Source organism: Ambystoma mexicanum, chromosome 6p (assembly GCF_040938575.1).
Source record: "Ambystoma mexicanum isolate Mex_15411 chromosome 6p, UKY_AmexF1_1, whole genome shotgun sequence".
Classification (NCBI taxonomy): domain Eukaryota; kingdom Metazoa; phylum Chordata; class Amphibia; order Caudata; family Ambystomatidae; genus Ambystoma; species Ambystoma mexicanum.
Genome location: NC_090935.1, coordinates 1,498,738,981 through 1,498,766,617, shown reverse-complemented (window position 1 = coordinate 1,498,766,617; position 27,637 = coordinate 1,498,738,981). Strand labels below are relative to the sequence as shown.

Below are 27,637 nucleotides of genomic sequence, written 5' to 3'. Positions count from 1 at the left end.
TCCCAAGGTAGCTGGCGCATAGTAGATGGAGTCTACGCGTTTCTCGGTCCACTGACCGCTTGTTCACAACTAATGACCCAAACATTGTAGAGGGTTAAAATACCCCATGTGGACAGAGAGGACTACCTAATCTATTTGTCGAAAAACAGTGTCGGCTATTTTGGAACGGGTCTGTTCTATCATATGGGTTTGCCAAACCCAGGCTACTAGCCCATATGGGAATAGTTTCTTACCTGTAACTCCATTTCTCCAGCATTGGTATCTTTCATGGATTCACATGCTTAGAATATTCCCCCGTCGTCAGGCTGGGAATCCTCAGTAAATTATATAGACATTTTCCATAGGAAAAAATTCAGACACTTGTGTCCTATCCACGTCGTTTTGGGCCGCGCACACCAGCGCCACTAGGACGTAGGGGTATATATAGCTCCGCCCCTGCGGCTCCCTCAGATTTCAGCCCCCAAAGTAGTAAGGGGGGGGGGGATCTCTGGTTTGCATACTCAGGGGAGGCCGGCGGGCGCATGTGAATCCATGAAAGATACCAATGCTGGAGAAATGGAGTTACAAGTAAGAAACTATTCCCTTCTCCAGCATTGGATCTTTCATGGATTCACATGCTTAGAATAGATTGTATAGCAGTATCCCCAACATTGGAGGTTTGTATGCAAACCAACATCACAACAAGCACAGTGCTCACTTACTATGGCAACACATTACATTATAGCATGTTAACTGTAAAAGACACAACACTTTAAAGCATAGTTGCCGAAGGATGCAACCCACTTGGGGCTTACCTTATTGGAACAGATGACGTAGTACTGCCCACCCCTTCCGTGTATCTTCAGCATGTTGCTGTGCGAGACAGTAATGCCGGGTAAACGTGTGTGGTACCGACCAGGAAGCCGCCTGGCAGATGTCCCCCAGCGGAATTCTGGACCACAAAGCCGTCAACGACGATGTAGATCTCGTCGAATGGGCCCTTGGGCGCTTTTCTAGCGGCTTTCCGGCCTTGGAATGACAATAAGAAATGGCCGAAGACACCCATCTGGATAGTCCTTGTTTTGAAATCGCTTTACCCCTAACCACAGGGCCATAAGCTACGAAGAGTTGTCTCGTGTCTCTGAAGCTTTGAGTGCGATGGAGGTAAAATTTCAAAGCTCTTTTCACGTCCAATGTATGGAGAGTCTTCTCTGCTACTGAAGACGGTGTTGGAAAGAATGTAGGCAACACTACAGCAGAGTGTTTATGGAACACAGAAGGCACTTTAGATATGAAATGCGGGTTAGTGGCCAGCAAGACTTTATTACTGAAAAACCTCAAATACGGAGGGTCGATCACTAGAACTTGTATTTCCGACAGGCGACGAGCAGAAGTAATGGCCACCAGGAAAGCCAATTTCCAAGACAAGAATTTTAATGATGTCGATGACATTGGTTCAAAGGGGGGGTTTCATCAGGGCTGCCAGGACCAAGTTCAGACTCCAGATCGGAGGGAACTTCTTCTTGGGAGGAAAGGTTCTAAACAACCCTTTAAGGAAGTGTTTAACTAGACGGTCACTGAACAGTGGAGTGGAATGTCTCTTCCGAGTAAATCTCGAGATGGCAGCTAGATGCACCTTTATGGATGAAACAGATAACCCGTTATTTGCCAGGAGCAACAAGTATGGTAGGAGTTGTTCCGGTGTGATCGCCCGCGGGACCAGACCTGGTTGACCTGCGCACCATATGCAGAACCTTTTCCATTTGTATGTGTATGAAGCGTTCGTGGAAGGTGCCCTTGCGGCTTGCAAAATACGACAGCAATCGGCTGGAATCGCTAACGCGCCAAACTCGGCGAAATCAGGAGCCAGGCCGTCAGACTGAGGTTGTCCGGGTCGTGATGCCAAATGGTCCCTTTCTCCTGAGACAGAAGGTTGGGGGATCTTCTGGAACCTCATTGGTTCTGCCGCTGAGAGGTGAAGTAGATCGGAGAACCACACTTGTCTGGCCCAATACGGGGCCACCAGGATCACCCGACAAGGATATCTGTGGATCCATTGCAGAGTCCGACGGATGAGAGGGAATGGGGGTGGGAAGGCATACAGAAACTTGCCCGTCCACGTGAAGGAGAACGCGTCCCCTAGCGAGTCTAGTTGTGGCCACCTGCTCGCGTACTGGGAGCATTTCTTGTTGTCTCTTGTCGCAAAGAGATCGAGGGCCGGATGACCCCATTGTGCGAAGATCCGGTGCAGTTGCTGATTGTTCAGTTCCCATTCGTGTAGACAATTCATCTCTCTGCTGAGAGTGTCTGCTTGCACGTTTTTTACTCCTGGTAAGTGGAACGCCAACAGATGTATGTCGTGTTGTAGGGCCCAATGCCAGATCTCCTGGGCTTCCGTCGACAGGCTCCTGGAGCGAGTTCCTCCCTGCTTCCGTAGATAAAATATGGTTGTCGTGTTGTCTGTCATTCTTCTCACCACTGAGCCCTTTATCTGTGGCAGAAAGGATTTCAGGGCCCAACGCACAGCCCTCAACTCTAGCAGGTTGATGTGGAGGGAGGACTCTTCCGATGACCAACGACCCTGAACCTGTGAGGAGTCCAGGTGAGCTCCCCACCCAGTTAGAGAAGTATTCGTAACCACTGTCTTCTGGAACGCAGGCTCCAGTAAGGGCATTCCCTTCGTTAGGTGTATGGAGATTCTCCACCATTGAAGCGCCTGCACGAGCTGGCCGTTGATGGTCAACTTGTCCGACCAGCGTCCTCGACTCTGTGTCCATCGATCCGCCAAGAATTCTTGAAGAGGCCTCATGAAGAGGCGAAAGTTGTTTATCAAGGGTATGCAGGACGACAGGGTCCCGAGCAGGGACATGTACCTTTGTACTGACACTTTGGTTTCGATCTCCCATTCCGATGCCTTTTGTTGCAGTCTGTGAATCCTTTCGAGGGATGGCTTCACCAGTCCCGACTGTGTGTGGAACTCTGCTCCCAAAAAGACCAAGGTCCTTGAAGGCTTTAACAAGGACTTGTCGAAGTTCACTGCAAAGCCCAAACGTTGCAGGATGGACAGGGTGGCATCTAGGCTTTCTTGTGCCCTTTCTGGAGACAGTCCCTTCACTAGCCAATCGTCTAAATAAGGGTACACATGGTGACCTTCCTTTCTTAGCCAGGCTGCTATTGGAGCCAGACATTTGGTGAACGTCCTGGGGGACGATTTCAGGCCGAACGGGAGGACCTTGAACTGATAGTGGGTTCGTCCGACGACGAACGGCAGAAATCTTTTGTGCCGTCGATGCATCGGGATATGGAAGTATGCGTCCTGAAGGTCTAGTGACGACAAATAATCTCCGGGTTGTATCGATCGGATCACCTCCTGAAGAGTCAGCATTTTGAATTTTAAATTCTTGAGCAGTTTGTTGAGCGCTCGTAGATCCAGAATGGGACGCCATTTTCCATTTGGTTTCTTGACGACAAAGTACCGGCAGTACACTCCCTGTCCTTTTTCTGCCACCAGGACCAGTTCAATTGCCCCTTTCTGCAGCATAAGCGCCACCTCCTGTAGCAGTACTTGAAGGTGGGGCTGGGCCGAGAACACCGGTGGAATGTGTGGTGGCTTGCTTTGAACTGTAGAGAGTGGGCCAGATGAATCGTGTCTAAAACCCATCGGTCTGTTATGGGCTCCCACTAGTCGATGTGACGAGACACTCGACTCCCCAGGACGCCCTGAAGCATGTCATTGTTGGTTCTTGGTTTGTTTATCTTTCGTCGACGAAGGGTAGGCACTCCGTCGTCGGAGGTTTGGTAATCACTTCCTCTACGTGAGGATTGGGCCGCACGCCTGTAGACTTGGGACGAGTAGGAGGGTCTGCAGAAACCTCGGTCTCTAGATGACCCAAACTGGGAGTTACCAGAGGCCCCTCTGAAAGGACGAAAGGAACGAAAATTCCTACCACTCTGCAGGGCTCCGAGTGACCGTGCCGTGTCAGTATCCTCTTTCATGCCCTTCAAGGCTTCATCAACTTTTTCACCGAACAGTTGTTCCCCTTCACACGGCATATCCAAGACTTTATATTGCACCTCCGGTCTGAACGTAGTGCACTTGAGCCAGGCTTGTCTACGTAGAACTACACCATTATTGATTTGCTTAAAACCGGACTCGGCTAGGTCGACAGCAATGTTTATAGCATGGTTGGAGGCCTCCTCTCCTTCCCACACTAGCAACATTGCAGACTTCCTATGTTCCTCGGGCAAATGCTCCAAAATAGGAGCCAGTCGGTGCCACATTTCCCTGTCATACCTAGACATAATCGCCAAGGAGTTGGCTGCTTTAACCGTAGTCGTGCCGACGGACAGCACCTTCTTTCCGAAAGCGTCCTGTCTCCTGGCCTCGTTGTCTGGAGGGGTCGTGCATTTATGTTGAGACCTGACCTTTCTCCTCGCCGCCGCCGCCACCAATACCACCGACTCCGGCGAAGGTTCAGACGTCTGTCAGGTTCTCACATTCTGTATCTCACATTGGCAAAATTCCTAGGATAATAGAGTGTTGCAAATACTATTTCCGGAAAGTTGGAAGGGGAAGGTGGTTTAAACAGTAAATAGATTCTATTTAGAGAGTAGAACAATTCCTGTAATTAGTTGTTCTATTTCATTGTTATTTCTTTTTTTTCCCTTAACTAACTTTCATTTAGAAAGATGAAAATGCCCCAAGCCAAGATGGTAGAACACTTTCCCAGCAGTGATTGGTGTATTTATTAGAAGACAGCAGTGTAATGTCATTTAGAATGTTTCCAATAACTACCAACTGACTTTCATTAAAGTTTTCAGCAGAATAGGTCATGTTTTAGTTCTCTCCAGTGATTAAAGTTATAGTTTCCACTAAACTATAGTAGAGTACCTATCTTTTAGTATAAATATATCTATCAGGATTTAAGTAGTAGTTCCAGTTATAGTGAGTGAAGATCTACTGAAGAAAGAAGATTCCAAGAAACTTTGGTTGGCTGAGTGGCAGATTTTTCAAGTCAAGTCGAAGCTAAGTTTTCAGAGTTGTTTCTTAAAAATCCAAAGAACTCTTTATTTTTGTCATGAGAACTATATTTGAACATTTGGTTCAGTTTATTGTATAAATATTTTATTTTAAAAATTCTAGCATAACTCTTACTCGTGAAAATGTGGATTGTTCAATTAATGTGAGCGTTTGATTGTTTTAAGTTAACATATATTGTAACAATACTAACCTTTTTCTTACGAGCGCAAGACTAATTATTGCGCGCGTATTGTTTATTTTTTGACCGCGCGCTTTGAGAAAAGGACCCTATTGCGTCGTTCGAGCATCGCGGCCATTTTTGAAGTGCGTCGTACGTCGCAGCCATTTTGGGATTGTCTTTGTACATGCGTCGCGGTTATCTTTTGGATTGCTGAACTTTGTGAATCTTCGTTACGCTTCACGCACGTGAATTGAAGACTTTACAGAATTTTTATTATTGAAAGAATTTTCCACTAATTAAATTCTTGAAGACTTCATGGTGAAATTAATCATTAGCAAAACCCACTCCAGGTAATTTATATTAAACATTTTCTATATGAGGAATTGTTAACAGAAAAGATAAGCTAGTAATAATTTTGGGAATTATTTCCAGGACAATATTAGTAAGCAAAAAATAAGAATTCAGTGAAGAAGCGAAGTTTATAAGAAGTTCTTCCTTGAAAATACATTTTAAGTTTGGTCAAGAAAAGACAATTACAGAAGTCTCCTGTTTAAGAGAAAAAGACAGAAGAAAACAGCCTATTAGCTATATAAGCATAGGCTTCAGGTATGAGAACAGAGTTATAAATTGTTTAGAATAGAAATTGAGATTAGCATAATATTTAAAAAGATTGCCTTTTATTTTTAGGTTCTCTATTGCTTAATACCAGAGACATTCCTGTAAGACGAACTGAAGTGGCAGAAGCAAGGGTTCCAGTGTTTGTTTGTTTATCCATTCCCCTTTCCCCTTGGGTTTGCCTGGCCAATAGTTTTACGTTATAGGATTGTTGAGCAGGCAGGCTTTGGGGGCTAGGTGGGCCAGCTTCACTCCTGCAGGATTCTACTCTTCAGATCTTTGACAACGTCAGGAACTTGGGAGTTGATTCCGGAGCCTTGATCTTCTCCAAACGACCTTTCTCTGCCGGTTCAGAGAACGGGTGCCGCATGGTCTTCAGGCCCTCTTGCCAGACATGATCCAAAATCGGGATGGCGAATATGGATTGCCTTCTCTTGCCCATATGATCAAAAAGAAAATCCTTTTTCTCCTCTTCAGGAACTAGGCCAAATTCCGAACACGCCTTACCCATCATGGCATGGAATGCACCCACGTCGTCAGGCGGCGATGGATGTGCCGGACTTCTCGTAGCTTCCATCTCCGCTTCAGAGTCCCAAGTTGGGTCCCTTGAGAGGGATAGTGAGATGCTTGAACCTGATCACTCACGGTCAGAGTCTGCCTGGGGGTTCAGTAATGACGAGGTAGTAGGGATGGAACCCACACCCAAGAGCGACATTGCGCTGGTCGGTTGCAGACCCAGATCAGTTGGGCACGCGACCGTGTCGCGTTCCTCGTCAGCCGACGAGATGGAGAAAGTCGCCTCTGGTTGAAGCAGGGCCTCCGGTGGGACGGGATCGAAGACCTCCGGCTGCCATCCCATCGACGGGACCACCGTCGACGATATGTTTCCTACCGCTGCAGTCTGACATGCGGGAGGAGCCGCCGATGACACAGACGTCGACGAGCGGGCCGTCGGCGAAGCCAATGGTGCAGAGCCTTGAGGTGTTCCCGTCGCTTTTGGGGCCGACTTATTGGCCGCGGCCTCTCGACTCAAGGTAGACTTATGACGGTCTCCTGAGGAGGATTTAGATGATTGTTTTCTCTCCTTTTTAGATGAGGAGGAAGAAGACGGCGCCTTGTGTGAAGATGAGGAGGCTTTCGAATGTTTCTCCGAGGGTCGTTTTTCGGCCAACTCCGAGGTTCGTTTCTCGGCAGCACGTGCCTTCTTCGTCGGGGGTTCCGACTTACTTTTTGAGGCCGTGGAGCCCACCTCCGATGCCCGGTACGCACCCGCTCCGTCGGTGATCCAAGCGACCAGGCGTCTTTTTCGATCTTTGAGGGTTTTCTGGGAGAAACCCTGACAGATTTCACAAGTGTCCGCCGTGTGGTGAGGATGAAGGCAGTAAATGCAGTCCATATGACCATCCCCTTCGTACACCTTCTTAAGGCCGCACGTAGCACACGGACGAAACAACGCCTTTCCAGACATTCTCTTGAAAAGAACAAACAGTCGCAGAAGTAGAAAGAACAGCCTAACCAAATAGTAGATACGCGAGGTAATCCCACCACTTTGGAAGACGGTTGAAATCTGAGGGAGCCGCGGGGGCGGAGCTATATATACCCCTACGTCCCAGTGGCGCTGGCGTGCGCGGCCCAAAACGACGTGGATAGGACACAAGTGTCTGAATTTTTTCCTATGGAAAATGTCTATATAACTTACCGAGGATTCCCAGCCTGACGACGGGGAATATTCTAAGCATGTGAATCCATGAAAGATCCAATGCTGGAGAATATATATATCTCAGCCCTCCTTATGGGTAGCATGTCGTAAAACCCATTTGGTGAAGGTACCAGTAATTTACATAAGGTCTGCGTGTCCCAGCATAGTGCTTGACGTTGCCTCGTCATTATGTGGTGGAGATCACATGACCTGCTGCATAACCCTGTACAGATGATACTCTTTGGTAATTCCAATGGTAGTAGGAATACGATGCTATTATAAATAATTAAATACATTTCATATTACTCGCAACATAGCTAAAAAGTGCATAGTGCCATCAACGTAGCCATAAGGTGCATAGTGCACATATTAATTAGTCCAAAAAAGTATTGCAGATTACTCGCAGCATAGCTGTAAAGTGCATAATGTCAGCAACATGGCCATAAAGTGCATAGTGCACATATTTGCTAAATCCAAATGGTCCTTCACAAGGCCTGCCATACTTAATAATAAACATTGGTGGTTATTTAGCTAAACAGTTACTGAATGGCCTTCGGTTTATCTATACACATGGTACTTGTTCCTTGGTCCAAAGTGCAATGCGCTAGCAGCAATTTTGAAAAAAGTGCTATTCATCTCTCCCTCCAGAAAGTGCAAGTGCCTATAGTTCTACCAAGGACAGGTACCAATCTGTATATAAAGATTAAAACCATAAGAAGGTTTAAAATCTCAATATGAACGGCCACATGTCACATCCAATCAAATCCCTACAAATATCAGAGTTTCTTCTCTCTATTACCTTCTCTGGGATCAATCGCTATCTTGTGTATACCAAAGAAGTTAAAACTGTCCATCTAAGCCTCATGATAATCACTAAAATGTTTGGCCATGGGGTAATTCGGATCTTGGTGTTGAATGGCCCTAACATGCTGTTGAATCCGAATTTTTAATTTACACTTGGTACTCCTGATGTACCATTTCTTGCATGCACATACCAGTACATAAACTACAAAATCTGTTTCGCATGTGATTTTCTCCTGAATGGTGATGGAATTGCCTAGCACCGGATGTTCATAGGACACAATTTCTTGCATATTTACAAATGTTGCATCGAGTGCACTTTCGGAAGCCTGGCTTCTGTGTTTTTAGCCATGTTTCTTTTGTGGATGGACGGTCCCATGCCATGAAACTTTTTACCAAACTGTCTTTCAAAGATCGATTCCGTTTGTAGCTTATTTCGGGATTCATTTTCAGATTTGCAGCCAAATCCTTATCTGCCAGTAAGATCCTCCAATGTCTACGGAATATTCGTTTTACTTCTGTTACCTCATTATCAAAGGTTAGAATCATTCTCGTAGTCTCATTTTCATTTATTGGTTCGACTGGGTTGTGCGATCCTGTGAGGAGTTGCGATCTTTCTTGTTTTCTTGCTTTCGTGTATGCCTTCTCTATAACTTTTTTGGGGTAGCATTGTTCAAGGAAGCCGAATGCTGCACTTTTACTGTCCTGATCATATGCTTCTAGTGTAGAGCTGTTCGGCCTAATTCTGATAAACTCCCCATACGGGATGCTCCACACGAAGTTCTTGGAATGTCCACTTGTTGCATGCAGAGGAGTATTGGTTCCAGTAGGTTTCCTGTGCAGCTCAGTCGTTAGGGTCTGGTTCACAATCCTTAAATTCACATCCAGGGAGGTTAGAAAGGTACGACTATGTGTCTCTGTGAACCTCAAATTATGTTCATTCTTGTTGAGAGTTTTCACAAAGTCTACACAGGTGATATATATATATATATCCCCCCTCGCCTTCCCCTCTCCCTATACCTACACCGCCCCTCCGCCCCCACCTGTCTGCTGCGCTGACTGGTTGTATGGCTACCCCAAGAGTCTCACTGGGTACCAGGCTCCTCCATGACCAGTCACCCACAAACTGCCTCAGGGCCTACAGAGCACTTAGGGGCTGTAACTGTAACCCTACAGTCCCTGCCACCCTGCACTTACCCTGCGCCTGGCTGCACTTATTGAGTATTGCTGCCCTGATTGGACTTCCCTATTCCTCTCCCTGGCACTTCCCTTTCTCCCTCCTGGTCCCCCCCAGCACTTTGTGTTACCGCACTTGCATGATCTCATTGACACAATGCCTAGTAAGATCGTTAGTTTTGTCCTCCCTCCCCTGTCTTGTCGCGCATAGAAACACTTGTGTACAGGCACAGTATAAATATATCATATCATACCTACCTATCCAAGGGAAGGGAACCACCCTCTGGAACCAAGGGTTTGTCCATGGAAAACACTGTTGGATTTATCTTTATATTTTGATTATAAACCCGTTTTACTAAACAGAAGTCAGAGAAATTTCCTTGCACCCCTTAATTGTTTGTTTCTAGTGTGAGGGTCAGATAAGACTTCTTTAGGATATGGTTAGAGAGGCATTTATCCAACCCATTTCCGTTTAATAAAAATGTCTGGCATTGAGAATATTACAACTTTGTGTAAGCCTCTCATTTTTGACCCCTCACACATCACAGTGTCTGCATCCTCCTTCTGACCCGCCAGAGTATACGGTAAGCAAACAATGAAACAAAGCCATAAAATCATGCAACAAGATATCAGAATTACGAGTCTGCATAAATACCTCTTCCACTCTTTGGAAACTGCTTCCTCAATTTGTTCTTCAAAGGAGTCAGCTTTGATAGAACTCCAGGAACAGCTACGTAAAAATCAGCTTGGATTTCATCATCTAAAATCTGAAAGGAAAGACATTCTACATTTCTGTGTCTGCCTTTGTGGGTTACAGTGCATGCATAGAACATTTGGGTGACACCAAGCAAAACACACACTCCCAACCCCCAACACCGGCATTTAAATGTACAATGGTTTAGCATGGCCAATGTAGCATTTGCAAAGAATCATGGAAGGTTTATCATTGCCATGTGTCAACCATTCTTATAGAACAAGCAAGAACAGTTATGTGATCATATCATGGACTTGTTTAAACACACTGTCCAGGGTTGAAATTAACTACACACACAAGCAACATAGTATTTAATTCCTGGTGCACATGCAAGAGCCAAGCAAGGGAGGATCACCTGGCTTGTGGGTCCTTGGGAACTGGGAGTGGGGTACCCTTAGGAGAGACAATATCCCCCTTATCCTGTTGTGACTCAACTAAACCCTCGCCCTACCTTTATAGGTCATTGTAAAGCTGTTCCCCTTATTTTCCCATATATGACACTTGACAGTACTGATATGGAGAAGAAGCAAACTAGTAGTAATGAACACTAACCACTTTCACTCCACATTAGTACTGGGACGAGGAGGATGCCCAAGGAGATATGAAGGTCAAGCAAGTCCCTTTAATTATGGTCAGGCAAGTCTAATTGTATATCCCTAACTGCAGTCTGTCAAGGGGCTACAGGTGTATAGAGAGATACCAGTGGAGCAGAACAGGGAGCAAGAAGGAGGCCTGTGTGGAAAAAACCAGCATGGCACTGTGCTTCAGAGGAGTCAGCCGTGGTGGGAATGGACGGGGAGCCAGGACGCCGGCAAACTTCCCAGAAGACTTACACAGCCTGTAACCAGTGGGCCGTGTAAGTATTTTAATTTTTTTATTTTATTATTCGCGTGTTAGGCGCTTATACAGCAAGTAAATACTGTTTCAATGCGCACACAGGGCAAAGGGAGGGAACAAGGGAGAGAAACAAAAATATAAAAAAACAGTGGAGAGAAAAGGAAATGGACGAACCTACTATGCCTTGTGAGTATTCAGAATGTGCAAGTGCAGTAAGGAAGAGGGCAGAGGGGGAAGGTGCTGGAGTGTCCATGCTCGTGGGTGAGACACAGATGAAGTGCATGGTCTGAAGCAGCGTTGGGTGTAAATGCGAGGAGGGTGTACCAAGGCAAGAGCGGAGGGTAGACAGAAGCTGGGGCGATAGGGTGAGGGAGGTCAGGGGCCCCGAGGATGCGTAATGGCCCAAGACACCAATCACAGCAACTGTGAAATTAGCAAAGGAGAGGAGGAGGAAAAGAGGAGTTTCTGGAATTTAAGAAAGTCCTGCTCAAGGCACATATGGAGGGGGAGGCTGTTCCAAAGGAGGGAGCCAGCTGCGGAAATTGTTCGACCGCCTGCCCTCTGTTTTGCAAAACACTTTAAACACGAAGAGTTGGTGCCAGAGGAACGTAGAGGTCTGGATGGAGATTATTTTGTAAGAAAAAGTTCAATATGGTGTGGTCCCTGGGACCAGAAAGCCTTGTGGATGATGCAGACGGATTTGAATTTAATCTGTGCAGCAACCGGGAGCCAGTAAATACTTTTTAGGGCAGGAGAGATGCCGTCCCTGGGCTTAAGGCTAAGGATAAGTCTTGCTGACATACTGTGGATTAGCTGGAGGGGTCACAGAGTAGAAGAAGGTAGATTCAGGAGGAGGCTGTTGCAATAGTCAAGCCTAGAGAGAACCAGGGCTCGAGTAACAATGAGCCTCTGGGGGAAAGTGAGAAAAAGGAGCATTCCTTTGAGAAGAGCTGAAAGTGTGACTTCTTGGCAATGTCGTGAGTGTGAGGGAGGAAGGAGAGAGAGGAGTCGAAGAGGACATCGAGGTTTCTGGCTTCAGAAGAAGAAACAGTGGCAGAGCCCATGGAGGAAGGCCAGAGCGAAGGGAAGGACGGACGGACGGAGCAGGAGTCCCAATGGGAAGGATCTCAGTTTTACAGGCATTGAGGCAGAGATTGTTGGAGGTGCACCAGGACTGAATGGCAGATAGGCAGTCAGAGATAATTGAAGGTGCAAGAGGGTTAGTAGGACTGTGGAAAAGGAGGTGATGAGGCATGCCAGCAGAGCAAGGTAGATGTTATAGAGCCATGGGGAGATAGAACCCTGGGGGACATCACAGGTGGAAAGGGAAGTAACAGAGGAAAAGATGCCCAGGATGACTTGGGACAAGCAGTCAGTTAGGAACAACGTCAGCCAGTCCAATGTCCAATCTGAGATAGCAAAGGTATCATGGAGCCTTTGGATGAGGATGGAATGGTTGATTGTGTCAAAGGCAGGGCAGAGATTGAGTAGGATGAGGACAGCTCGGGAGTTGGAGTCAAGAGATGCAAGCAGTTTCTCATGGGTGCTCAGAAGAGAAGTTTCCGTGCTTCTGGATGCTTGGAATCCAGATTGATGGTCGTGGAGACCACCAAAATGTTTGGTGCGCGAGTTGAGTTGGGACAAAGCCAGCTTCACCAGCAGTTTCTCCAGGAAGGGTGTGATGGAAATAGGGCGGTAGTTGGCAGGACAAGTAGGGTCTGCTGAGGGTTTTTTCAGGAGGGTGCGCACAAGGGCGTGCTTGAGGGAGGAGGGGAAGATCCAGTGGCAGTCATTAGAGGAGGCTTCCAGCAAAGGTTTCGTCATGGATTCAGTGCCTTTTTACAGCAGCCAGGTGAAGAACGAACACAGGCGGTCAGATTCTCTTCACTCACTCAGTCAGTCCTTCAGTTTGGGGAGGGGACTTTAGAGATTTGAATCGTGTCTCTGAGGAGCCAGGAGAAGACCAGCAACGTTTTGGACGGATTGGCACTTCAGAAGACCATGCACTGCACAATGGCACGAGGTGCCAGGGTATTGGGGTATTGCAGCCCAGCAAGATCGTAGCACATCGTAGGATGGCACAAAATGCAGGTCCCCTTGAGGGACCCCCAGGTTGATTTGAAGGAAGAGTTACATTAGGCCCCGGTTACACAGCAGGCTCTCCGTTCGCAGGACATTGCTACAGATGTCCTTTCTTCATCTTCATCTTCAGCTCCAGTGGTAGACTTGTCAGCTGCTTCCAGGTTCAGAATATTTATCAGGAACTACAGCACATAATCTTCAATCTCTCCCGGCAGTTTACAGAAAGTGGCGGTCTGGCTGTCCAATCAGGACAGCCAGCCCCCCCCCATTGAGACTGGGTTCCTTTCAGGCAAGGTGAAAGACAAAGGGCCGCAGAGTTTTGTTCTCCTTCCTCTCCTGCCTTCTTTGACACTATGGAGCCTTGGCAGGGAATACAAGGGATTCCAGCCGAAGACAAAACTTTCACTGAGGTCGTTCCCAACTAGAATCGTAGGGGAAGACCTCAGAAACAACATGCAAATAAGAAATGGTGAAAAAAGAAGGAGCCCATTGTTTTAGCAAAATGGTGGCCCTTCTGTGCATTACTGAGGCTGATTTCAGACTGCGAGTAATAGACTAAGCAGACACTAAGGTAAAACACTGCCACAAGCCATTCAAGTAAACTTGAAATTGGAACATACATTTTACCAGCTAAGTAAGAAAGGGAATCCATTGTATCCCCCAACACTCCTCATAAGGTGGGGTGTGCTGGCTCGCTATATAAAATGTAAAGGGGGATGAAAATCCCTCTTTACTCCTTGGGAACAGTAGTTCACCCATTAAAGAGAAATTAATCGGGAAGCCAAAAGGGCAACCCAGCCTAAGCCCAAAAGTTATAGCAAACTTTAACTCCAACCATACTCTATGGAGAGACATAAAAGGTCACCCATAAAAAAAGAAATTAAAAAAAAAAAAGAGTAAAAGACTAGGTGAGAGGGGAACAAGATTCCCACTCACCTAGGAACAAGGGAAAATAATCAAGTCCAAGAAAAAGGTTCTGGGGTTGACACAGGTCAGGAAGATTTATCATAAATATGAAAACTTAGCTAATAGGGCGCTAACCTTCTATGGTTGTCGGATAGGTGCTAGCTTCACCAGAGCCGATCAATTATGCAGCCATCTTAAATTCTGGCCTGCGGAAATGTACATTTTTAAATACTAAAAGTCAAGTGAATTACCTTGTAATTTTATAGGATGTTGCTGTGTTTTCGAAAGAAGCACATTTTGGCTGCAGACAGAGAAATTACCCAAAACGCAGATTCCAAACTTTGTATCAGGGAAAATATGTTTTAAAGATAGTATTTTATTTAACATTTGTGTATCTAGTAAAGGTTACAAATACATTATTAATCAAATGTACCTTTAAAAGGTATGTTTTGTACTGGAATTGGCCATCACTTGTTTTCTTCTCAGCCGTATAGTTAGCGTGACAAAATAGCTGATCAGAGTTTTAACCCGGAGTGGTGGCTGTTGATGAGGTAATGCTCATTTACCACAACAACAAATGAACCATCGAAACTCAAGAACAAAGTCACCTGAAACAGACCCCTAGGCGGCAGATGGCCAGTCCCATCCAAATGAGCCTGGTTTAAGGATACATTGTTGAGAAAACATTGAATTTAAATTCAGCAAGCCTAAATTCAAGATCTCATCCGACCACCTGTGATGCACTTAAGAGTATCACCTTTAAATTCTGTCTCCCCATAAAAGCTATATATCACAGAAGACACAGGTACTTTCAGGATAAACCTTTATTTATCAAGAAAAGAAACCCTGCTCTCTCTATCCTCTAAGAGGGGTTTCCCTGCTTCAAACCAATATTAAAGCATCTGCCAGAATGTCAGTCGAAATTAAACTTCACCTTCCTGTGTCACAACCTACTTCTATCTCTTACAACACACCTAAAGAATAAGTCAACAGAAAGTTCTTTCTGCAGGAGAAGGACTTCCTTCTCCTGGTGTTTGGATGGTATTCTCAGAAATGTTTTAGGCAAAAGGATGCCAAGGGGAATGACTCCCTTCCCGTGGATTTTGGTTCCAACCAACCTTTGCACCGGTCAACCTTTGCAACCAGAAGAATGACTCCTGTCTCCTGGTATTGGTTCTCACGCTCAATATAGTTCACACCAACGCCAGGTGGAAAGACTACCTTCCCCTTGCGTCTCTTGATCAAAAGGGCTCTCAGTTTCATCAGCCTTCAGGAAAAGGAAAGAGACTCCTTTCTCCTGGTATTTGCAAAGTCCCAAATCCTTCTCGGGCCTCAGTGATATGAGATATGGTATTTATAACGCGCCTATACACAGGTGTTTCAAGGCGCAACTTGTGGACTTTTCCCTGCCACTGCGACGAGGATGCTTTCCTCGGATGCTTAGTACACTTATGGTGGGGTCCAAGGCCATTCTTTGGTGATCAGTGGGCTTGTGGCTGCCACTGCATTGAAGAGGTTCTCCTCTGCCAGTTAGTTTACTTGTGTTGGGGTCCCAGACCCTGCTTAGGTGGCCAGTGGGCTTATTGTTCCCACTGCAACTAGGTAGTTCTCTTCGGATGCTCAACGTGCTTGGGTCTCCTTCTGCTGCCTCTGTCGTCTCTTGCGTTCTGGCTCCCTGTACCTGTGGTTAAGGATATTGGGGTAAAGATTGCCTCTTCCCTTTCAATGGAGACTCAAATCAGCGCTGTTTGCCAGTGTGGTCATTTCCATCTAAAAATGTGGAGGAAAATTGTGCCTTTTCTTCCAGAAGCATTATATGCTCGAGTGGTGGTGGCACTAGTATTGAGCAGAATTGATTACTCGTTATATCTTGCTCACCCTAGATATCTGTTACATAGTCTACAACTTTTACATAATATGGCAGCTAGGATTGCCAGTGTTACCCCTTTTGGGTCTGTGAGAAACCTGAGGGTATTCACAATCCTATTCCCCATGGGTCCTCTGCTCAGGTGGCCAGGGAAAGGCCATCGCTTTTGGATCCCTGGGGTGGACAAGCAAGGGAGTATCACCTGGGTGGAGGGTCTGTGGGAATTAGGAATGGGATGCTTTTGGGAGAGACATGTGTCCCGCTTTTTCTACTAATGACCAACCCAACCCTTTCCCCGCCTTCATGGGGTATTATGAGTGAACTCCCCTAACTTCCTCATATGTAACTAATAAGAAAGGAAGAGGTTTGCTGAGAGTAGGAGAGGTCAGGCATGTCCCCGTAATGATGGTCAGTCAGGGCTAATTGTAAATTCACACCTGCAGCCTGCTAAAGGGCAGCAGGTGTATTAAAGGCCCATCCCAAATGAAGTAAAGAGAACCTGTGGCATTGCTAGAGGAGCAACAGCAGAGAGGCCAAGAGATGCAGCGAGGAGCTCTAGGTCTGAGGCATGCCGGTGGTTCAAAGGAGTGCCACCTGCGATATGGGGCTATGTGGAACCGAGGGAACTCTGAAAGGAGAGCCGTGCCTGGAGGCTGCCCCTTTTCGTAGAGTTCACAGTGCTCATTCTACTGGGGTCAGAAGCTGGCCCAGGAGTGCCTAAGGGGCAGAAGGTGGAGCCCGTAGGCGGAGTATCCAATGCCAAGAGATCTGCGCTGCAAATTCCTAGTACTAGGCATGTTATTAAAGGCATTCTACAACGATATATATAACAACGAGGTGAATTGAGTGAAGATCTTTAACGCTTATTGAATTCCGAACCAAACGAAAAGCGTACCAAGCATATCTTCATACACTTATTAAATACCGAACTGAAAGAAAACTGTTACCTATGAAGATCATACATGAAAGAAGCTTATACATTCAGCATATGCCAAGCTCAAAAGTGAACGCAACTTTAATTACAAGTCAAATTTAGATATGATGAATCTACAAGTAAACACAGCTTTGAACCCAAGAAATCAATCCTTATTGAACCATAAAGTGGACAGAACTTCAGCAATATAAGTGAGCTAAATATACATTGGAATCCAGAGTGAATGGAACTTTGGAGAGGAACTTTAACCATGGAGGAAACTGTGACTTACAATTAAGACATTACTGTATAAAGACCAACCATACCAAGAGGGCGCAAGTGTGGCAGAGACCTTTAAGAAAGCTGGAAAATATCCTTCTACATTGAAAGTGAATCTAGGGGAAGGGACCCTGGGGTTTAACCTGCTCATTGACTCGAGGACGAAATCTCAAGATATTTTGTGTTTGGAACTATAGTTGGGGAAGGGAACCCTCAGTGTTGGTTAACTTTATATTATTTTCAATTGAAGGCAATCCTGAGACTTTTATTGGAACTGCTTTACAGTTGGAGAAGGGAGCTGAAAGAAAGCTGCGAGCTGGATAGAGCTCCGAACTTTGTTGAATACTGATTTGGTGGTTGCTGACATCCCTACACATTGTATAACATTAGTTGCAAGGGCAAGGGCAAGTATAGGTTTTGGACACAGACAGATTCTTAAGTTGAACTTTTGGACTTTGACATTCCTGAGTTTTGGTTTGGCAGGGATATCCTACCATAGAATAGGGCAAGATGGCCGTTTTTTCCATCCTGACTTTTAAGTTAATAAATTGTTCATTTGGAATCTGTTGTCTGTGTCTTACTTCAAGATGCCTACACAGGTCTCATATCACTACTGTTCTTCATCATCTTCACTGGACTTCCGTTGAGAAACGGATTGCTTTGAAGTCACTGTACATTGTTCCTTGAATATAATTGGCTAGATGAACTGAGTATTTGCAATTCACATTTTTGCAGTGTGCTTCTTGCAGGGGTCTTCGTTCTCAAGATACATGCCTGGTTCAGGTTCCTCATTTTAGATTGAGAACCAGTGGTTGAGCCTTTTCCATAGCTGCCGCAAAACTGTGGAACTCTATACCCTATCAGTTAAGATCGATGATTAATAATTTCGAGTTTAGACGTGCTTTAAAACATTTCTGTTTTAAATCTTTTTCAGGGTCTGTTTTAGTATTTCTGGGCTACCTCTGCTTATCTTGCAGTGCCAAGATACCTTTGGTGATAGTGTGCTTTATAAGTATGCTTGTGTGTTGGGGTCCCAGAACCTTCTCTGGTGGTCAGTGGGCTTATGGCGCTACTGCGACAAGGAAGTTCTTCTTGGATGCTCAATGAGCCCTTCCCAACGGCCACTCGGGCCTGCCTCTCTTCCACCCCCATGTCCCCTCCGGGTCTCTCGTACTTCCTGTTACCTTCTTTGGGACTTTGGTACACTGCCGGGGTTTGCTGGGACTCGGGCGTGTCTTTCGAGCTCTTCGTGCTTCTCTCCTCTGCTCCTGCAGGACTGTGGTGGCTCCACGCTCTACTGGTCTGGTCAGCTCTCTTCCTGCTTCGTGTTCGGGTCAGCTCCAACAGGACCCATGGAGAACCCCCTCAGGGCTTCACCCTACTCCGGTCAGCAGACAGAATTTGAAACTCCCACTCTTAAATGGTTTTCCGCACCTGCTGCCTCTCCCGGCTGGGCTTAACCAAGACTTCAGTCCTTCTCTTCTTATACAATGATGCCAGTTCCCTGTCCCCTGGCAGATTGTAAAGTCATTGTTGTTCTTGATGGATTGATCTTCATGCATCCTCTGGGCCACCTCATACTAGTCTTCATGTGTCCTGTGCTCTTCTTCATACTGGTACTTTCTTTTGGGGCTGTTTATCCTACACTACCAAAATACCTGGGTCTACTCTCAAGGATGTTGTTGGGCATGGAAGGGGGGTTAGGGAAGGTTGGGGTGTAATGTTGGCCAATGGGGTGTACCCTTGGTGATCATCCTTATCCCCAGAGGTGGAGTCCCTCCCCATGAGGTCATCCTGCATTATACCGCCTCTAGGGGGGACTATTGGGTAGTGGCCGTACCTTCATAGACTCATGGGAAAGGGCTCCCCCTTGAGAAGAATTAAAGATAACTTTGCGAATCATCAACGTGGGTTTAACTTCTTTTTAGTTCCATGGGGAAGACCCGAGTGTGTGTGTCGGGTTTTCCGGCTTCTTCTGGTGTCTCAGCAAGCTCTCTGAGATGGATGTGTTGTCCCACTGCTTTTTTTCCCCTGTGCTGTGTTGAGTCGGTGCCTCCAGTGTACGCTGGTGTGCTTGCTACTGCTTGATATGTGACTGTCGCTGTTCCGTCTCAGTCTTTAAAAGAACGAAGAGACCTGTCATACTGTTCAAATCAATCATTGACTGAAGGCGGCACAGAGCTGTTTCCGTAACTCATATGCTGAACACAAGGTCCCATGTCTGCAATGCAATTAAAAATCATTTTTAAGATAACTTCCCAATTATGTAACTTAGAAACGGAAGTGTGTTATGACCCTTCGGACCTTCTCCATCAGGTAAATCCAAACACGATATTTGGAGGATTGTTATATATTGATAAAATTATGAATATTAATAACTATCAAAATGTATTATACCTCTTCATGCCATGTGTCCCAACTTTCGTGAGTGGCAGAGGAATCCCATGAATTGCAAGGGTGCAGAAGTAGAAGCGGGACACAAAGGTGGCATGCTTGTTGGCATAAACATTTTTTTAACAGAAAAATAAGATAGAACCCGATCGCTCCTGTGAGGAGTCAGGAATGAAACTCGGACACAAGTTAGACATGTTTTAGGCTAACGACATTTACTGATAAAAACAAAAGTGTTTGGAAAATGCCTTTCTGTCCCTGCAGTAGAGGTGATTCCCTACCTAAACTCAAAACTAAAGATCTGTCAGTGTCAGAATGTGCAAAACAAAACCTTCCAGTGCCCAAAGTACTATTCTGACCCTCACATTGTAAAGAAATGAACGTTAAAGTGAAAAGGATAATGTCTTTGGCCTTCATTGTTCTAAACATTTTCAAATGGGTAAAGAAATAAGTAACTCCAACAAAATGTCTCTCAAGGATATTGCTCCTTACTCCAGGGAGTGACTTTCCCTTCCCCTGGATGATTCTTCACATTTTCTTACAAATAATATTTGACTTTTTTCTTGATCAACACCAAAAATCATACACAACTTTATTTGGTCTTTGTTTTGCCAGGATACTTGGTGTACTCTCCTGCCAGGGTTTCTCTGCTTTTTTGTCATCTGTTTAGCACAGTCCTTTTCCTAGTCCTGATGTTGCTTCTCGGGATCTCTTGATTTGATATATGTCTTGCGACTGCCTGATATATTCTCAGGTCATGGCCTCTTGTATACACACACACTTGTAATTTCCTGGTATATGTTCTTGCCAGGGCTTGTTGTAATTCACAAAGTTGTAATTGCCTGGTATACTCTCCTGCCAGGGCTTTTTATATTCTGTCAGACAGGCGTGGTATCAAGAGACACACAGTCTCGAGTGTGTTTGTTTGAAAACCTTTATTTAATAAGGTTCCTGGGTTGGTGTAATTCCTGATTGGCCCCAACTCTAAAGGGATTATTCACTCAACTGAGGTTTACAATGGCTGTCTATGGGTCCCAAATAAAGGTCTGTCTGTGTCTAAACCTATACTTGCCCTTACTCTATACAAAAATGTGATAGCAAGCCTTTTCAAAAATAAGAGAAATAGTCATTCAACAAAAATGGAAACCAGGATTGGTTTTAGGGGGTCTTTTCACCAGGTGCTGCGGGGTCAACGTCACACAAATAAGTTAAATCCACAGAGCTATTCGCAAGACCTTCTCCACAGGTCCCCTATAGCTATTCCAAGTACCTTCAGTGTCTTTAAATCTCTTGGGGTTCCTTCCCCAAGCTTCAGCTTCATCAACTTTCAAAACACCACTGAAAATAATAACAGTTCTTTTCCCTATGCTTCAATCGTATTACCAGTTCAACAAAAAAAGTAACACGTCTTTAACTTGGTTAGGCCTTTTAGGGTTCCCATCCCCAAGCTCAGGCCTCTCAACTTTCAACACAAAACCACTTTTTTATCGGGATGTACTTTGATTGCTTAAATGGGCCTCTCAGGGTCTCTTTCTTCCCTCAAGCTCTAGGCCTCTTCCAGCTTCCAAACACAACACATGATTCATTACAGTTCTGTCTTGAATTCATAAACCACTCTTTCATGGGGTTGAATCAGAGGCTTTCAAACACGCCAGGTTTTATGCTTTTCCTAGGCACGACCACTCTGGCCCTCTTGCCCCTCTCTTTACTCTCACGTTCATCTTTTTACCTTTTGTTTCCTTGAGGTGCCCTTTGCACCCCTTTTCTTCTGCTTTCTTTTCCATGCACATTTGCACCCTCTTTAATGTGCCCCTGGCACTTTGCTGATCTGTTTTTCCTTCTGTGCACACTTGCATCCTCTTTACTGTTTTTCTGTCCTTTCCATGCACACTTGCACCCGGTTTTGTTCCATGCACACATGCACCTTCCTTTGCATGCCCCAGGCATTCTTCATTGTCTTTCTCATGCTCCTCTCTCCCTACAGGCCACTCACTGCTTCTTTTCCACTTTCTCTGGCTTTCAACTGCGATCAGGCTTTTCCTTGCCTTTTGCCACAATCTGCTTTTCTTACTGCTTTCCTTGCTTTCCGTCTTTTCCTCTTCCACCACTGTCTGGTTAGAGTACTGCATCTCCCCTAGGGTATCCTCCCGAGAACAACCCCAGACCCCCCTAACCATGTTAGCCTCCCTCGCTCGTCCACCCCTAGGGTTGGGATTCAAGAGCAATGGCGCTTCCCTGGCCACCTGAACAGAGGGTTCTCTGGGCCTTAATGTGAGAATACCACTAGGTTTCTCACAATTCACACATCTCTAATTGGTGGGTATACCCTACTGCCAAGGCTTCTTACTTGTTGTACTGTAGCCACAATACCACTCTTGATAATTCACCACATTAAGCCCTTTGGCTAATTCATTCTGTCCATCGTATATTGCCTTGCTAGTGTTTTGCTCACACTTTCACACTTGGTAATTCACCACCTTAGTCGTATTAGCTAATTCAATATCTCAATATATACTGTCTTGTTCGTGTTTCTTATATGCATATGTGGCACAGATTTGCTAACTTCAAAGACTCCTGTGAGGGTCCGAAATGAGAGGCGGACACAAAGTGGTAGTGTTTTCAACATCAGACATCTTTATTCAAATAAAAAGGTTGGATAAAGTACTATCTGTCCCTATCCTAAAGAGAGATCCCCTACCTAGGAAACTAAAACTAAAGATCCTTCTGTGTCTCATTGACAAAATTATATACACCATCCTTGTGTCCCAAACATGAATCTGACTCCCACGCTAGAAGTGAGCAACTAAGGGTATAAGGAAAGTGTCTCTGATGCAGGCTTGGTAAAAAGTGTTAAAAACAAATAGATAAATCCAAGGATCCAAGGGGGGAGTTCCCTTCCCCTGGATGTCTCAGGTAGGATGGCAAAAGTGTCTCTCTCAAATAATGACTCCTGTAAAGGCATCATGAAGCAAGACACACAACAGATTCAAAGTTCAAAAAAACCTGGTTTATTAACTTAAATATCAGGATGGTTGAAGGCCTAACTTGCACTAAGCTAAAATGGGATTTCCCTACCTAACAAACTAAGGATAGAGCCAAGTCAGTAAGTTAATCTTAAAAGTCTGTGTCCAAAACCTATACCTGCCCTCACAACTAAAGTTATGTAGGGAATGTCAGCAATAAAAGAAATAGTGTTCCAAACAAAGTTCTTCGTCCAGCTCTTGGCTTACTCTCCAGCTCCCCTTCCCAGGTTCAAAATAGTTCCACAATGTCTGAGGGTTCCCTTCCCCGAAACGACAACAAAGTTTCCAACAAAGGGTCTAGAGCTTCCCTTTCTCAAGACAACAAAGTTCACAAGGTCTCAGGGTTTCCTTCCCCAAGACTTCAACTGGTTCAGTTCACCAATGTCTACTTTAGTTCAGTTTCTCAAAATTCAAAACACCAGCTGCAGTTCAACTTTACACTCCTGGTTTTTAACAGTTTGAACAGATTACTTTATTCTGTTTCACTTGAGCAGTCTCTTTCATAGACTAGATTGGTTCTCTGTATATTTCGTTGGATTTCACAGATAGGGTACCACCGGTCTAGGCGCAGTTGTCAGACAGCACAGTCCTCATATTATAGGTCACGCAAACGGTAACCCTAGGCTTTCTTGCTCACACAGGTTGTTTTGTATCTGTACCTGTGTGCTGGTTCACACTCACTTGGCTTTTCCTTGCCAGTCTCTTGTCTTTGCCATAATGTTCTCTCCTCTGCACCAATCTCTGGACTTTGCCACAATATATTATTTTCATATACCTCTTGGCCAGTCTCTTGACTTTGTCATCATGTGTACTTTCCATACATTTCACTTTGTGGTGCTCTCTTTCCTTCATCACCTTGCTTTCACACTCTTCAGCAAGATTTAATGCTAGGTTCCTATTGCATTACATACATAGTGCCCCGGTTCGAGTGCTCCTTTTCACTCACCGGCCCCTGGCGTTTCCTCTGGGTGTCTGCTTTGATATATGATATGATAGGTTATTTATAACGCGCTTAATATCCAGTGGTTTCTAAGCGCTGACCCGGGGATCGAACCTGTGTTGCTCCATGTCGTTTTGTTTCCGAGGCGAGCACTTTGTCCCTGAGCTATCCTCCCGAGATATTTCCTTTCTTCAGCTTCGCACACAGGGTTCTGTCAGATTGCGAGCCCCGCTCGCACTTTGCTTCTTTCTCTCAGCCAGTTACCGGCAGCTCTGCTTGGATACCTGTCCATTGAGGCTCCCGCTGCTTTGGCCCGCTCAAGGCCCGCCCAGGCCTCAGCTCCACAGTTCCTTCGGGATGATTACCGGCATTCTGTCTTTCTCCCAGGACCACACACGGCCGCCTCCTTAAGTATAGGATTCTCCCCTCAGGCCCACAATGATCGTCCCGGCTTCCCCTCTTGATGCTCTTTCTCCTTCTCTTTACACACCTGCAACCACTTCACAGGTTGCAGGTGTGAATCCTCAGATACAATTTCCTGACCATAGTTCGTGGAATACTCAGGACATGCCTGGCCCTTACACCAGTCAGTAAACCTCTCCCTTGTGTCAGTACTAGAGTAGTGAAATGACATACTGCTCCTAGTCTTCCTCATCCCAGTACTATAATGGTATAAATGAGGGGAAATGGAAGGAAATGTTTTACAACAGCCTATAAAGGGGGAAGGGTGAAGTTGGCTCTCACAAGGGAAAGGGGGATACCATGTCTCGCCTGTGGATATCCTCTCTCCATTCCCGAAGGATCCTTCACCCAGGTGATCCTCACTGACATCTCCATCCCCAGGGTCAGGATCCAAAAGTCATGGCCTTTCCCTGGCCACCTGGCCAGAGAATCCAAGGGGAGTAGGTGCGAGGATACCCACAGGTTTCTCCCACAGCTTAAAGATGGCAAAAGTGTCTAACAACCACTTCTTAAGGATGGTGAAAATGTTTCTTTCAAACAAAGCCTTCCTGGCTGGTATACTCTCCTGCCAGGTATCTGCCCACAATGTCCTATTCCTCTATGTATTTCATATGGATTACCTGGTGCACTCCCCTGACAGGAAACCCTTTCTGGGACTTACAGATCTCCGGATATGCTTCTTTGCCAGTCATCTTCTCCCCAAATGCTCACTGCCTGATGTGCTCGTTTTGTGTGGTTGACTAGTGCACTCCTCTTAATTCAGAAATCCAACCCCGACACTGGGTTGTACTAATGAATATAAAACAGATGTCCACAATCTTGTGGAACTCTCCCGTCCCCTGCACACCCGATTTGTATTGTAGAAACAATCAATTGTAATTGGTTGAATTAATAGTAAAGTAAATTGAATTTAAATAATATAATTCGTACTAGTTTTTGTAAAATAGTTCAACTAATATATGAAGTAAAAATATTTGATCTATTGCATTTTTTGATACATAATTATTCATTTGTGATTGATTCAAAACAAAACATTTCACCAAAAATATATGTAGTCACAATTAAGTAGACAATTTCAAGCATTGCGATCTTGCATTTGACTAAACTCTACAAGTCAATTTCCAGTAGTAAACTCAATCCTCGTTTCTCTACGTGTTTCATGGTATACTCATCCCCTTCTTCAGGAGTTGTCTACATATTGGAATTCTGAAATAAAGAAGTGAGTATTCATTCCTTTCAGGGGAATCCTTTCCAAGAATTTCTTCTATCAAATTGTCAATTAGTGGACTTAAAAATGCTTCCTGGTTGGTATATCGGGAAACCCAACGGTTTCTAATAAGAAATATCCTTTCTTGTTAGACTTCTTTGTCTAGTGCCCAAATTGTGCATCCAGGGTTAGTAGACCTGGTGAATAGTGTTCTCTATTCAAGAAACTTGGTAGTGGTTATGTCTCTCTGATGTGTGCTTATTGGGGCTTCAAGTTGGAACTCCTAAAAGAGTGTTCTTGGGTTTAGAAACTTGATAATGGATGTCCTTCTCGGGTAAATCCTTATTCGTGTGTTTCTCCAAACAGGCTCCTTGTGCGGTCCTATAACAGATGCTGAAGAGCCTTCTTTCACCAGGGCTTCTTTTAATGTTCCGTCTGTCTTTCAGTATAGCACAGCTGTATTCCTTCACTGTTTATACTTTCTTAGCTTGAGGTATTACTTGTTCCAACTTTTCCAACATTCATATCTCATATATGGAGACTTGTTTAAGTTCTTTCTTTTAACTACTTCACTCATTCATTGGCGTGTGGTAATACTTGCTCCAACCTTCCCCATATTAACATCTGATCCATGAGGATTTGGGTAAATTCCGTCTGTTTTCTACTTGGTCGATATTCAAAATAAGTTCTTAATGGCTCACATGCCTTTCGGTACGCCGGGGGTCCCCTATGCTGTTACCACTGGCTCCCCTGCAGTTCTCTCATGGTGCAGTGTCTTTGGAGGCCTGGCACCATGTCGATAGGTACTGCTTGCAAGCAACAGTCTAAAAGAGAGTGCTTTCTTCAGCATGGTCCGCTCCTGTGGTGCTGCTTTCTCCAGTGGTTTTGCTTCCTTCTTCTGTTCTGCTTCTCTCTGTTCCAATGCGGTCAGCATTTTGAAATGTCCCGCACAGTTGGCCCTCATTACAACTAGCCTGCATCTTCAGATTAGTGTTTCCTTTGATTTATATTAACTCTCTTCTTCGTCTCAGTACTTGAGGCTTTATGGGAGTTGGAGTCCTTATGATTTTGTTAAGGATTTTTGGCTAGCACAAAAACATCAGAGACAGGGGATGTTATGCGTGTCTTATATACATAGGAGGTTTGAATGGTATTCTGCCTAGAATATTTCACAGGAAAGGGTTTGCGGGTTTTGCAATGGGAGGGATTTGCATAGTTTCAACAGACCATTAAGAATTTAGTAATAGGGTCTTTTGCATTGGGACGGGAAGAATACTGCTTCTCTCCTGATGGATCACCACATCTCCCAGACAACGGTCTCCTCCCATGTGATCGTCCCCCTTGCTCTATCTCTCTCTCTACCAGTGGTGTTCCCCAGAGGTCTAATCTTCCTCCTTGGCAGTTCAACCAATACCCCGCCCACCGCATAGCTGCTCTCTCCTCCAACTTTGTGCTATGCGGATGACGCCCAGCTCGCTTTCAGGTTCCCCTCAGCCACCTCTACTCCATCTCTCATCCTGGATTGTCTGTCCGCAATCCAGGAGTGGCATGCCGACAATGATCTCTGCCTTAATGCCAGTAAGTCGGATATCCTCCTCCTCGGCTCACCAGCACCTTCCTTTCCTGTCACTCTCTGGCCCCCCTCTCTGGGCCCTCTTCCTGCTCCTACCTGTGAGGCTAAGAACCTCAGAGTCATCTTCGACTCCACACTCTCCTTCTCTCCTCACATCTCTGATGTCTCTAAGAAGTAAAACTACCAGCTGCACCTCCTAAGAGGTATTCTTCCTTTCTTCACTTTTCCCCAGAAGCTCACTGTCTCCAGAGCTTGTTTTCTCTCTAGGCTGGACTACTGCAACAGCCTCTTTCTAAATCTATCTGCCTCTGCAACTCATCCAGAACAGGACTGCGAGATTGGCCTGGACCTCAAGCCCAGGGATCCTATCTCTCCAGCACTGAAATCTCTTAATTGGCTCCCAGTGGCGGCAAGGATCAAGGTCAAGACCCTCTGCATCCTCCACAAGGCTTTCTGGGGCCTGGGACCGCAATACCTCCAACTCGCTCTATCGAAATATCTTCCTTCTCGAAATCTTTGCTCCTCCACCTCCAACTCCTTGAGGGACAGTCGCTTCTCCAAGCAACAAGTTGGGAGCAGATCTCTTTCTTCGACTGGTGCCTCCCTCTGGAACTGCCTCCCTGCCTCTCTGAAATTTGAGCAGAACCATCTCTGGTTCCGGAAGCACCTCAAGACCTTGCTCTTTGCTTCTGCTTTCTCTCTTCCTCTCCCCTACTGATCTGTCTAATACACGCACTGGTCCCCTGGCAACCCTCTGAATTCGGGCCCAGGTCCCTGCCTGTCTAGCTGCAAGCCCACACTGCCTCTTGGCACCCCCTGCACTTGTGATCTGTATCTGTAACCCTACATTCCCCTCTCCTGCACTTATTAGACACTTGTTGTCGTTTCCTGACTCCTTGTCCTGCATTTTTCCATCCTCCAGGCTCCACCCC

At 45.5% G+C, this 27,637-nt stretch overlaps 1 protein-coding gene across 2 annotated transcripts in view; it reads right to left on the bottom strand.

The window, feature by feature from the left end:
- MRPL1 (mitochondrial ribosomal protein L1) overlaps window positions 1-27,637 on the bottom strand; it is a 658,446-nt gene that overhangs the window by 262,114 nt on the left and 368,695 nt on the right. For both annotated transcript variants that reach the window (XM_069626339.1, XM_069626340.1), the window contains one exon: window positions 10,127-10,238. In XM_069626339.1, the coding sequence (XP_069482440.1) occupies window positions 10,127-10,238 (112 nt within the window). The remainder of the gene's footprint in view (window positions 1-10,126; window positions 10,239-27,637) is intronic.